The sequence below is a fragment of the Prionailurus bengalensis genome, chromosome F2, assembly GCF_016509475.1.
Source record: "Prionailurus bengalensis isolate Pbe53 chromosome F2, Fcat_Pben_1.1_paternal_pri, whole genome shotgun sequence".
NCBI classification, from domain to species: domain Eukaryota; kingdom Metazoa; phylum Chordata; class Mammalia; order Carnivora; family Felidae; genus Prionailurus; species Prionailurus bengalensis.
Window position 1 is genome coordinate 21,328,300 of NC_057353.1, and position 13,071 is coordinate 21,341,370.

Consider the following 13,071-nt stretch of genomic DNA (forward strand, 5'->3'; position numbering starts at 1 on the left):
GTTAGCAGGAGGAAAGATAATACAAAGTAATTTTAAAAGTAGTGATGAAGGCTGAAGAAAGGAAGTACAGAGGACTGACTACGGAAGCATGCGGTAGAGGTCTCACTGAGTTTCGAGATTAAGGAAGAAACATCCTCTCCTTCCAGAATTTTCTTTCCTCCAGTCTCATCTGTTCTCCAACGTTATCATAGATGCAGGACCCCTCGACAGCCTATTTTCTCTCCATTTGTTATCCCTTACCTTTGCTTTAAAAAAAAAGAAAAAAAAAACTTTGAGGATACGTGAATAATTATTTTAAACTCTTACTGATACCTGTCCTTTTACTTCCACATTCTTCCCTGCCTTACCGGAAAATCCTTAAATATCACTTTTACCTGAGCAGCAAAACTCTCGTAGAGAAAAACTGCTCTGCCATAAAGGCTCCACATTCATCATTCTACCTTTGTTTGGACTCGGGCTCTATTGCCAACCTTCTTTTATATTCCAAGCAGCCTCGGGCTTCCCACCTCCTCGTGGCATCTATTTCATTCTTCTCATCTTTTCAAGCTCACAAGCCTATCACTATCAAATGAGTTGATAGCTCAAAATGAGTTGCTTCCGAGGAAAACGTAGAAGCCGTCATTCATTCATCCATTCATTCATCTAGCAAATACCTAAGTGCCTAACTTTTTAAGCGTTGAGGATACGAATGAACAACGCGAGCCAAATCTTCACCATCACAAGCTTACATTTTGGTGGGGTGAAAAGCCACCAATAAAACTAATACACAAGTAAATGATACACTTTGCTAAGGGCTGTGTTATGGTGGTTAGCATGTTAGAGAGACTGGAAGCCTACAGTGAGAGTTTTGCAACACTGAGTAGGGTGGTCGGGGTGCCTTATAGAGAAGGTGATATGAGAGCAAAGACTCAAGGTGATGAAGGAGTCAGGCAGGTAGGTGTACAGAGAGGTGCCCCAGGCAGAGGGACGGTCACGGCAAAGGCGCCGACTGGAAGCATGTCTGGCGTGTTGAAGGACTAGTGGGAAGCAGGCAATAGGTCTGATGGGGCTCTTCGCTATTACAAAGAATCAGCATTTACTCAGAGATGAATGGGAGCTACTGGAGGGTTTGAACAGAAGAATCGGACAGGAATTCCCTTAACGTAGTGTCTCGTCCTCTACTTCAAACTCATGCACGTTAACTTCCATTCCATTGTTCCGGATGTTTCTGTGGAAAAGTTATTCCTTTCTCTAAGGCGATCCACTTCTGTTTTGGATTTAAGCCACTGCTGTCCCAGCAGGGACCTCCCTCCATCAGTTATCCCCATTTGGCCTATACCTATCACCCCTACCTCTGTAAAGTTTGTGTTGGCAGCCAAAACCACTCGGACTTTCTAAATGCCATCCTCAGCCCCGTATCTTACTTTCTAATGGACTACCTTCTCTTCTCCTCTCACGGCTTACGTACTTGAAAGACACTTTTCTCCTCCCTGTCTCCACTTCCTCACCTTATTGGTTAAATCATCCATTTATTCCCTGAACTTATGACCACGTAGATCTGCTAGGAACTATGCTGGCAACAGAAATGGGGCATACAGGCAAGTGGGCACAAGGGGAAGTAAATCACTACTCACTGAAACTGCTGTAGGCTAAATCTATTGATGTTTCTCATGGATATCTTATTTTTAAAGGTTATTTATTTTGAGAGAGAGAGAGTGAGAGAGAAGCAGACAAGGGCAGAGACAGAGGAAGAGAGAGAATACCAAGCAGGCTCCACACTGTCAGTGCAGAGCCCGACACAAGGCTTGATCCTGTGAACAGTGAGATCATGAGCTGAGCCAAAACCGAGAGTCAGATGCTTAACCGACTGAGCCATCCGGGTGCCCCTCTCACTGATATTTTATTTTGACATAACTTGACACTTGAAGAAAAGTTGCAAATAGAGTAGAAAAAATTTTCCAGATATTGTTTACCACAATTCCCTAAACGCTAACATCTTAGTAGCTTAGTCCGCCAGTCCCTTTTTCATTATATAAGTGCGTGTGTATAAATACATATATCTCATTTTTTTTTTGGAGTTGCAGATATGATGCCCCTTTGCTACTACCTCAGTGTATATATTTAAGAACAAGTTAGTCCTTTATCACAGGTTATCGATATCAGGAAAAATAGCAATGCAATATTATTGTCCATAGATACTTAAAAAAAAAACTTCTCTCATTTCAGAACATGACTTTAAACTTGCACTTCAAAATTACTACTTTTAAAAAGTATGAATGCTATACACATACACTGTAAGGTATTTTTGAAAAAAAGCAGAAGGGATAAAATTCAAATTATATTCTATTATCCAGAGAAAACCACCATTAATTTGTATACGCATATACAAAGACACATAATGTTTAAAAATAAATGGATTATACAGAGCATATTACTCTTTTGTAACCTGCTTGGTACAAAACCTTTTGTTACTCTTTTGTAACCTGCTTGGTATACCTACTTGGTATAGTTAACATTTCCTCATGCCGTTCAGTTTTTTCAAACCTATTTTTAATAGCTGTATCCAAATCTCTCACATAGACAGCGCTTCCTTGAAATTCTTCCCTGCCTTCACTTGCAACTCAATCCTCTTCCTTCTTCCCCAGTTGAAAAAAATCAGTGTTTTCCCTTTATCCCCTGCCCATCTCTCCATATTGGTCTTCCCGGGATTCTGTCTTCAACGCTGTTTCAGCCCACTAGCTTTAACTCTCTGCACGCTTCCGAAATTTCCATTCTAGGTCTTTCCCAAGCTCCAACATCTCTGAGCGGATGTTACCTCCCACTCGACACCCCCCAGAGGGAAGGTACCACCTTTCCTTCTCAGTCATGCTTGTCTTGCATTCTGTCACCTTCACCTGTCTCTGCCTCACTCGCCCCTTGTGCTCATTGGTTACTATGCCATAAATTCTACTTCACGAATACATCTTAATGCATCACTTGTCCACACCAATGCCAGCACCTCCTCTCTGGTATTAACTTCCAGAAGGTTTTATCTGGTCTCTCCACTTCAGTTCTCAAGCCCCCCTCACTCCTGATATAGTCTGGATTCTGTATGGGAACACAATCATGCAACCCCCTTTCTCTGACGTCTCCTACTGCGCTCAGGACACAACGCAAACATCATGTGGAACACGCAAGCCTGGTCAGACTCTATCCTGACCCTGTCCAGCATGCTGTCATCACTCAAACTGTACACACCAGGAATGCTGAGCCACTGGCAATTCTAAATTCTGTGCCTCTGTGTCTTGGTCTGTTCCCATGGAGTTCCATCTGTCCAGCTTCCCCCTCCTCATATTTTCTCCCTCCCCCTACCCTATGTGCTTTATTCCTAGTCATTTTTTAAGGCTGAGTGAAGCCATCATCTCTCCCAGGAAACCTTTCTTGCCCACCTCATCCCAACCTTGTCTCTGTTGGGTCCCTTCCTAGGTGTTCTTGGGGATCTCTTGGGTTCCCTCTGGAAATCAAACTGTAATGTGATGATCTGGTTACCTATTCACCTCACTAAGCCTCAAACCAGGGCCACTCTCATGTACCTAAGAATCCATAATGGCACCAAGCACATTCTCTGGTTTAAGTTGGATTCTAGTAAGTGTTTTGTAAAAGAACTCATGGGCATAACACCTTTTTGTTATTTCCTTATTGCTTCCACCTGGTATCCTAAGTATAAAAGTTATACATTTGTATTTCATGCTATATCTATGTATAATGCCTTTTAGTTGTGGTATGTATTAAATAAGTGATCCTGAGAGCTGGAGTAAGTCAATCACAAATTTATGTAAGTATAGCATTTCCGTTTGAGAGGTTTTAAAAACACAGCAGATAATATAAAAGGGTTAAAAATTTAAGAATTACTTCTGATAGAAATAATTTCTTTATTGAAATAGTCCAATCTGGGTAATCTGGCAAATACATAATCACAACCTCACAGGTACTTTAATATCACAATCACTTTCCTATCAGTAATTTCATTAACAAAGATGTGAAACTTGTTTGTTGGAGGCAGGCCTTGTTAACGTGAAAGAGATCAAAACTAACTTAAGGATTGAAAGCTGCTTTATAAAGTGTTTAATTAGATCTATAGTTGACATGACAGGAGGACAGTTTCTAAGACCCCTTAAAGAGTATCAGAAGCAAAATTTTGCCTAACTAAATATGCATGATTAGAAAAATCATACAAATGAGAGAAAAACGGAAGGAGTCACTAACATAAAGATAATTTAGTAGAAGAGAAAAGAAACAAAACCCCTTTTGATTTTGTCTTCTTGATAGGATATCAATATTTTCAGCAAACACTTCATAACATTGGATAAAAAGAGAATTACAAGAATGGGACTCTGCATAAGGCTCTATTACATTTATATAATACATACACACATGCATATACACACAGATATATACTTGATATATCTAACAGTTTCAATAAACTAAGAAAAACTATGTTTTGTATTAATGTGAAAGTCTAATATATATTCCTTACCTGAACCTGAGAAATTGTCTAAAGACCCGTCTGCTGTTGTTGAAACTATTTCACTGCTGCTCATTGGCTCTGTTTTAACTACAAAATAAACAACATATATCATATATCCAATTAATAGTTATTTGTAAAGGCATGGTGGAGAAGTTATAACATTCAAAATAGTTACAAGAAAATCACTCTAAAAGCCAGTCTTTTAGTATTTGAATGTAATTCAGATTAATATTTGTAATAGCATTTTTACAAAACATATGCATGTTAACTGTTTTCTCCTTAAGTTAACAATCCATTGTGTCAAGCTATCCTTTAAAAACAGAAACACTTTAAAAGTAGCTAAATGCGTTACCTTACATATTTATTGAAATGCTTATTAACAAATAACTTATATCTTAACATTTATATGATGTGGACATGAAGTTATTTCCTTGGGTATGTAGCCATTTGACCAAACAGAGCCAAAAAGCCATGATACTCAAGGACAAGCACATGCTTACATGTGTGAACACACACACACACACACACACACACACACACACACACACTCCTAGTTATCCAGTATAGCTGAAAAACAGAGTGCTCAATTTAATGGATCATTACAACCACTCAGTCGTATCTGGCTGCCAATTTATCAATATCTGATGTACTTGGTACCAAAACCACACTAAATGTAAATGAAGCAGAAATTAAGTTTTCCATTCTAAAAGAAAACCAATAGCAGACAGTTTGTCAAAAACATATATGATCTTTAGTAAAGCCCCTTGGGGCTATAAACTAAATAAAACATTTAGACTTATGCTGTGAGTTATTGAAAGCAATCTACTCCACTGACATAGTCATGGTATTATTGACCCCTATCAAACAGATAAGCCAGACAACTCAGAACATTTGCCTTTTCCTCAGATTTAGGTTTAAAAAAAAATGAAGAGAGAGTATTATTGCTTTCCTTAGAAACAACTAGTGAAGTGCTATCATTGAGATTTGCCTAGCCCACTTTGTGGAAGTTTTACACCCCCCACTAATGGGTTTCCAGAAAGATGGCAATAAGATCTTAGAGGCTACTTAAAAATCAATAACATGTTTCCCAAAATGAAGGTCCTACCAAGAGAATATTTGGGGTGGCTTCTCTTACAAGTAAAAACATTCTGAAATGGGGAAGAATGATGGAGAAAATGCAGTTTTCCTTCTCTCAACATTGACAATTTCTTATAAACATCAGGAAAAAAACAAATTCACCCTCTTTGACCTTTGAATCTTTTACTAATACATAATGAGTGGTTTTCAAATAGATAACATAAATAGTTGCAGCAGACAGTCACTTACAAAAAATTAATTATTTAGGCTGCTTCTAAACACATGAAAAATAAAACCAGGAAGTCCAATGGGAATCACTGCAACGGATTGTTTTCGTGTAGACCAAACAATAGTGTCACTGAAGTTTTCATTTTTCCACCAGTTGTTTGGGGTTAGAAGTCTTAGTTGATGCTATTAAATTCTGACACAGGCCTGTATTTCCCTTTTCTCTTCACACCTCCAGGTAACCTAATGATCTTATTCTTCATAACCATTATACTCCCATAGATTGTGGAAAGTAGGTCCTCTACTACTGGTACACAGCTCTAAAATTTCCTACCCAGTTGTCTACATCCTAGCTTTCCTCCCTGAAAGAACAACTCCTACAGCGCCCTGTACCTATAAAGCAATAGCTCTATTTCACTCTGTACTGGACAGATTACCACAGGGATCTGAACTCCAAATCAAATACCATATACTGATCAAAGACTACAATCAGGCCCAAGGGGAACAGGTCATATGAAGTGCCTCCTACTGTCAGACTCTGGACGTCATGATTAATCCTTTTAAAGAATTCTCCAAGGAGGTCTCAGAGCACAATTTACAAGCTCCCTCGTTAGGTACTGTCTCCTTGTTTCACATGCAAAAATTGAAAGCAAAGGGACTAGGAAATTGTCCAAAGTCACACAGTAAGTGGCAGAAATGGGAATTATTTTTGCATGTTTTCAATCCCAAGGCTTGAAGAAATGACAATATGTGGCACTTCTCAACAATTAGCACTACTCTACAACAAAGCAAGGAAATTGAGGCACAGTGCCATACACGGTGGATATAGAGGGAAGTAAAACCCCAGCAGTCCAGATCCTCCTAGAGTGTGAACACTCCCAGGCTAATGCACTCACTAGGGGATCTCAAGTAGAAGCTCCTCATTCACTTGACTGAGAAAATGGTGAAGAAAAAATTTTCCAGTGCATAGGGTGTTAGCCCACATTACTTCTAAATCTTTACCAAATCTAAGATCTATGATTCTACAGATTGTATGATAAAATTACTTGGCGAGAGCTTACAATACCAAAACCACTCCCACTCTTATACCCCTAAGACTTACTCTAGCTATTCTCCATATTACTAGCTTAATCGAATATAGCTTTCACTCCCAGGAGACACATTAAATTATACTTGAAATTCCATTAAAACGAAGAAGGAAAGGAGGAGGATACTTTTTCTTTTAGGCCCCAAGTACATTAGCTTCTGCCATTGTTCAAATATACCCATCTATATACTAAGGAATAAAGACTCCCTTTTCCTAATGACTCCAATTTTTTTTAAAAGGCTCACTGTTGAAAAGAAGAGGATGTATATAAAGTAACTACCAAGATACTCATGATTTTATCAGGTACTGGAACTGAATACTTTCATCACCAGGGACCCAATGCTAAAGAGACTGAAGATTTATTGTGATGTAAAATAGTTTCTGAGTGAAAGCCAAATAAAGAGAGACCACCTCCTGAGTCGTTGTTGCCAAGCTTACACCCTCCAGAAAGTTAAAAAGACAAGAGGGATCTGCAGCCACCAAACTACCCGTCCTCACTCGCGCTATCAGATTTATAAATTTGCCATAGATGACAGAATAGATCACCTCTCCAAGGCTCAATTTTTTTTAACTCCTAGAAAATTAAATACCACCTCCTGAAATTTTTAACTCTTACAGATTTAAGGTAGTGTCACATCTGAGAACAATCATCCCATCTAAGCCACCTATCTGAAAAGAAAAATCTATGAATCCTCTGTTCTCTTCTAAGTAACTGTATGATTCTTTTATCTCCACTGTACATTTTCCTTCATTACAGGATTTCAGTCCGGTAGAAAACAGCAATTTTTATTCTCTTTTGCCCCCATTCAAGAGTCTGTCTTCATCACTCCAGTCTTCAATCTTCTATCTGGTACTTTAAGGACCTGAGTACGTCCTTAAATATTCTCTAATTATTCAGAAACTCCCCTTTGCCTCTTTCTTCTTCACAACCCACTGCCCCCCTCCCCGCTGCAACTCCTTTGCTCAGTCATGTTCTCTAGGCCTGTACCGTACAGGGCAACGTGCTACCCTCCACAAACTCTCATCTATCAACATCTTTGAGCTTTGGTTTTGGAGTCAAAGAATCCAGTTATCCGCTTTAAGACTTTATAGAAGTTATTTGAGCTCTGATCTTAATTATCTCACATACAAAATTTTTTAAATGACCCCTACATTACAGGAATGCAGTTAGGATTCGTAGTATGTATGTAGAGTTTGGTACGGTCCATGGTTTCAAGCATGTGCTGGGGGTCTTAGAACATATTATCCACAGATGAGGAGGGACTACTGTGTAAGTTTTCTCCTATAATCATCATTAGTCCTGCCTTCTTAAGTTACATTCAAGTTACCTTGATTTGATTTTACTGTATGATTGAATTTGATTTTGGCCATCCTGAGGAAAACGGCCTTGCGTTGGTTCTTAGGCAAGTTGCTTGACTTTACATTCTTAATTTAGTTTTCAAAGGATAAACTTAACTTTAATGTGAAGCTCATATATAATAGATTGTATCCCATAAGAAAGACTTTGATTTCTCCTAATTAAAAGAGACACTTTAATGATAAAGTGACTACAAAAGTATGACCTCTGGACCTAGCTAAATGATTTCTAAGCATTTTTTTTAACCCTCTCCTGAGTATGTTATCCCCCACTTAACAGATGAGGAAGTTGAGATACACAGAAGTTGAATAACTTTTCATACTGTTAATAACAAAGCTAGATTGAAATTCAGCTGATAATTCCAAAGCTGGTGCTTTTAACAGTCTTCATTTGAGATAGCTCCCTGGTAGTATTCCCAGGAGAAAGGCATTTGGAGCTACTACTAATGATGGTGGCAAATATACTTTCAGCCCCTGCTTTAAACCAGGTACTTTGCATTAATTTTTATGGATCCTTACTACCTTTTTCATTTGTACACTGGTACTAGACTTGCTCATGAGAATGTCATGTCCTTCCAACTTCACCAGCCCGGTCTGGAACCAAGAGCTGCTCTCTTAGAGTCCTGTGTTATCTCGTACCAAGCATCTTTTTCGCCAGGCTTTAATCCTCGCTTTGGCAAGTCCTTATTTTTCATTCTTCAACTGCTATTCTGGATTGTTGAGCATGGAAGATGAGGCCACTATTTGCCCGCTGACCAAATTTGCTAACATGTATACTTTCCATGTTCTTTTGACTCATCCTTTTTCTTGACCATCCCTTTTCCATTTATTGTGCCTGAAATAGTTTCTATGGAGTCTTTTCTACCTACCTCAAGCCTCCAATCCTCACCTCATGCCCCACCCTCTTCAGTACATGCCCTAACCAACTATTTGATAAAGCATGTTAAAGCTACATTCAATCTTTCCGTGGTCTTCCTACAACATCTCTGATTCCTACTGGTTAATCTCAGTGGAGGTTTCCTTTCCTGTAGTAGGATTTAACCTTTTACATTTTTATTCTTACTGCCACTTCCATACTGTCTTTGCCACAAAACTCCATTATGTGATCTCCCAGAATCCTCAATAATTCCATCTCAGGAGGTTACTTCTCTTCTACCAACAAAGACAGACAAGTCTGAGATATCAGCTTACACCTGTCCGAACGGCTAGAATCAGAAAGACAAATAACAAGTGTTGGCGAGGATATGGGAAAAGGGAACCCTCGTGCAATGTTGGTATGAATCTAAATTAGTGCAGCCACTGTGGAAAACAGTATGAGAGTTCCTCAAAAAATTAAAAATAGAAATACCATATGATCCAATAATTCCACATCTGGGTATTTACCCAAAGAAAGCAAAAACACTAAACATAGGGCACCCTTATGTTTATTGAAGCATTATTTGTAACAGCCAAGATATAGAAGCAACCCATGTGTCCATGGATAGATGAATGGATAAAGAAGATGTGTTATGTGTTATACATACATGCATATATACATTATGTGTATATACACACATATCAAAACTGCATATATGTATAAATATGTGTGTATATATACATGTATGTGTATATACGTGTGTGTGTGTGTGTGTGTGTGTGTGTGTGTGTATTACTTACTCATAAAAAAAAAATACGAGATCTTGCTTTGGGACAACATGGATGGACCCAGAGGGTATCATGCTAAGTGAAATAAGTCAGTCAGAGAAAGACAAATACCATATGGTTTCATTCACATGTGGAATCTAAAAAACAAGAAGAAACAAAAACGCAAAGCAGAAACAGACCCATAAATGCAGAGAACAAACTGATGGTTGCCAGAGGGCGAAGGGAGTAAGGAAATAAACCAAATGGATGAAGGGGAGTAGGAAATAAAGGCTTGCGATTATGGAATACATAAGTCAGGGGAATAAAAAGTACAGCACAGGGAATATAATCACTGGTATTTAAAAAAAAATTTTTTTAACATTTATTTATTTTTGAGACAGAGAGAAACAGAGCATGAATGGGGGAGGGGCAGAGAGAGAGGGAGACACAGAACCAGAAGCAGGCTCCAGGCTCTGGGCCATCACCCCAGAGCCCAACGTGGGGCTCGAACTCACGGACCGCGAGATCGTGACCTGAGCTGAAGTCAGACGCTTAACCGACTGAGCCACCCAGGTGTCCCCTAATCACTGGTATTTTAATAGTGTTGTACAGTCACAGATGCCAGCTATACTTGTGGTGAGCACAGCATAATGTAGAGACTTGTCGCATTCCTATGTTGTACACCTGAAACTCATATAACATGATGTGTCCACTACACTTTAATAAAAAAGCAGGTTTCCCTTAATTTTTAAAAGGCTTTTTTCTCAACCATGAGACTTCTCTCCCTTTTCTCAGCACTAAGTTTCCTACTAATTTGCCTGGATCATCTACTCTGTCTTTAGTCCTTTCCATCATCCCTTTCTTTATAGCTGTTATTTTACTAAAAGGACTTTTTTTTAATTTTTTTTTCAACGTTTATTTATTTTTGGGACACAGAGAGACAGAGCATGAATGGGGGAGGGGCAGAGAGAGAGGGAGACACAGAATTGGAAACAGGCTCCAGGCTCTGAGCCATCAGCCCAGAGCCTGACGCGGGGCTCGAACTCACGGACCGCGAGATCGTGACCTGGCTGAAGTCGGACGCTTAACCGACTGCGCCACCCAGGCGCCCCTAAAAGGATTTTTTTTAATTGCCCAGGTCAAACTATTCCCAATTCTGATTTTCCTTAATCCTTTCACAGAATGGGCTTTCCTCTTTTTTTTCATTGACCAATACAACACACAACATTCCCCCATTTCCGTTTCGTATCTCTCTTGTTCTCTGGATTTTCTTCCCTTTGCCTGCTCTGTGGTTTTATAATTCTATGCCATTCTTACCTATTTCTCTAGTCTTTCCTTGCCACACATTTAAAAAAAATCATCTTCATGTACATGACTCCCAAATCTCTATCTACCTGCACATCTTTTTCACGGGAACCACATCCCAATTACACAACACCCTCATCTGGATCAGGGTGAAACTCCACCTACTCCAACATAAAATATTCATTTTGTCCCTCTGTAATGGTCATGTCATCGAGAATGAAAGTTCCTTTTCACCCCAGTTTCTCCCAGATCCCTTCACTTCGCACCCTATTGCCGCATCTGTAATTGCCACCACTCTATAATCTTTCCCGATCATCTTCTTGCTAATTTCATAGCCACTATCCTAATTATCTTAGATCTATTCTCCTGTAAAAGTTGATAATTGGCCTTTCAGCCCCTGCTCTTTCTACTCTAAGCAGAGATACTGATCTCTCCATAGCTTAGATTTGAGGGAGTCACTCCTTGCTCTGAGGTCTTTAGCTCTCCATGTTCTCCTGAATTAAGCTATTAAGTTACATCCTGTTTTTTAAGCCCCACCCCCCTACACTCTAACACCAAACTGTTTCCTTTTTTTGGCTTTACTTCTCTATTTAACAAATACTAACTTACAAGAATATAAAAGTATTATAAAATACACGGTTACATCTAATTGTCCTAACTTTTCTGTGTGACACCATTATCCCATTTTACAGGTCATGAATCACAGGACTGTATATATTCAACATTTACACCAAACTGGCCTACTGAGATCCTTAACGCATCCTCAAACCCATGGTTTTGCTAATGTCTTTCTCTCCAACACTAAACATTCTATAAATTTCCATCTGACTAAATTACACAATTCCTTGAAGGTTGAACCAAAGTCCTGTCTGCTTTGTGAAGTCTTGCCTGACCTACTACTCTGGACTGATTTTTCTTTTCCATGAGCTACTAAATGGGAATTTATACCTCCTTCAGAAAATACATCCTATTCTACCTCATTTTACGTTTCAGCCTTATCCATTTTAATATATTATAAATGTCTTTACGGTAAGAACTACATATTTTTGTAGCTCTACAGAACTTGATACAATGTGTGACACATAGTTGGAACTCAATATTGAGGGAATAAAGGTAAAAATGTACAACTGACTTACAACTGGCTTCATACTACTAGACACATTGCATAGGGCAATTTATACTATATATGCTCAAACATAAGGAGACATTTTATTCCTCCCAAATTATCACTCAATCAACTTATGTGCAGGTGCTTATAAAGCCTCTCAGTTGCAGGATGCACGTCATTAAGTTATTTTGAACCAAGTACTCTTTGGAGAAGACACACTAATGTAAAATAGTATCAACCATTGGAATTTTTGTATATTAAAAGAGGACCCCGCCTGGATCCTTCGAAAGAGCGATAAATTAACAATAATGCATGGGGCATATCCACCCAAAGGCAAATCTTAGCTATTGCTATAAACAGGCCTTAAAAGAACTCTTTTAAAAGCTACACTGCACAAGACTATGCTGTACAGATAACAAATATAAGCTCGTGGGACAAAATAAATACACAGCCACCATAATGTTCAGGTATCGTTTCGATTCAATGGCTGTATCACTCACAGATTTAATGAGTACGCTTACTCAAACCATGAGGCAGAAGTGGAAACGTAGGTCTTTGGAAACTAGGTCAAATGACTGAAAAAGATGGCACTAAGGGATAACCAGACACCAAAGGCCTATGTGAAGAGAGTGAATAAAATTACCGCATGAAATATGAAAGTAGGAAATAGTAATATCTGAAAATTTATAGATTTTATAGGACACTTCAAAGACACAGAATTGAGTTAATAAATTAAATATTGTCAGTAGCCATTTAACTATTTGTTCTTTACCTAACAATGTATATGTCCATGAAACAAGTGCT

General features: G+C 38.7%; 1 protein-coding gene across 1 annotated transcript in view; it reads right to left on the reverse strand.

Moving 5' to 3' along the window:
- The window catches only part of EYA1 (EYA transcriptional coactivator and phosphatase 1), a 172,553-nt gene that overhangs the window by 139,386 nt on the left and 20,096 nt on the right, over positions 1–13,071 (reverse strand). Inside the window, 1 exon segment of the mRNA XM_043601189.1 lies at positions 4,496–4,573. Coding sequence (XP_043457124.1) covers positions 4,496–4,573 — 78 coding nt within the window.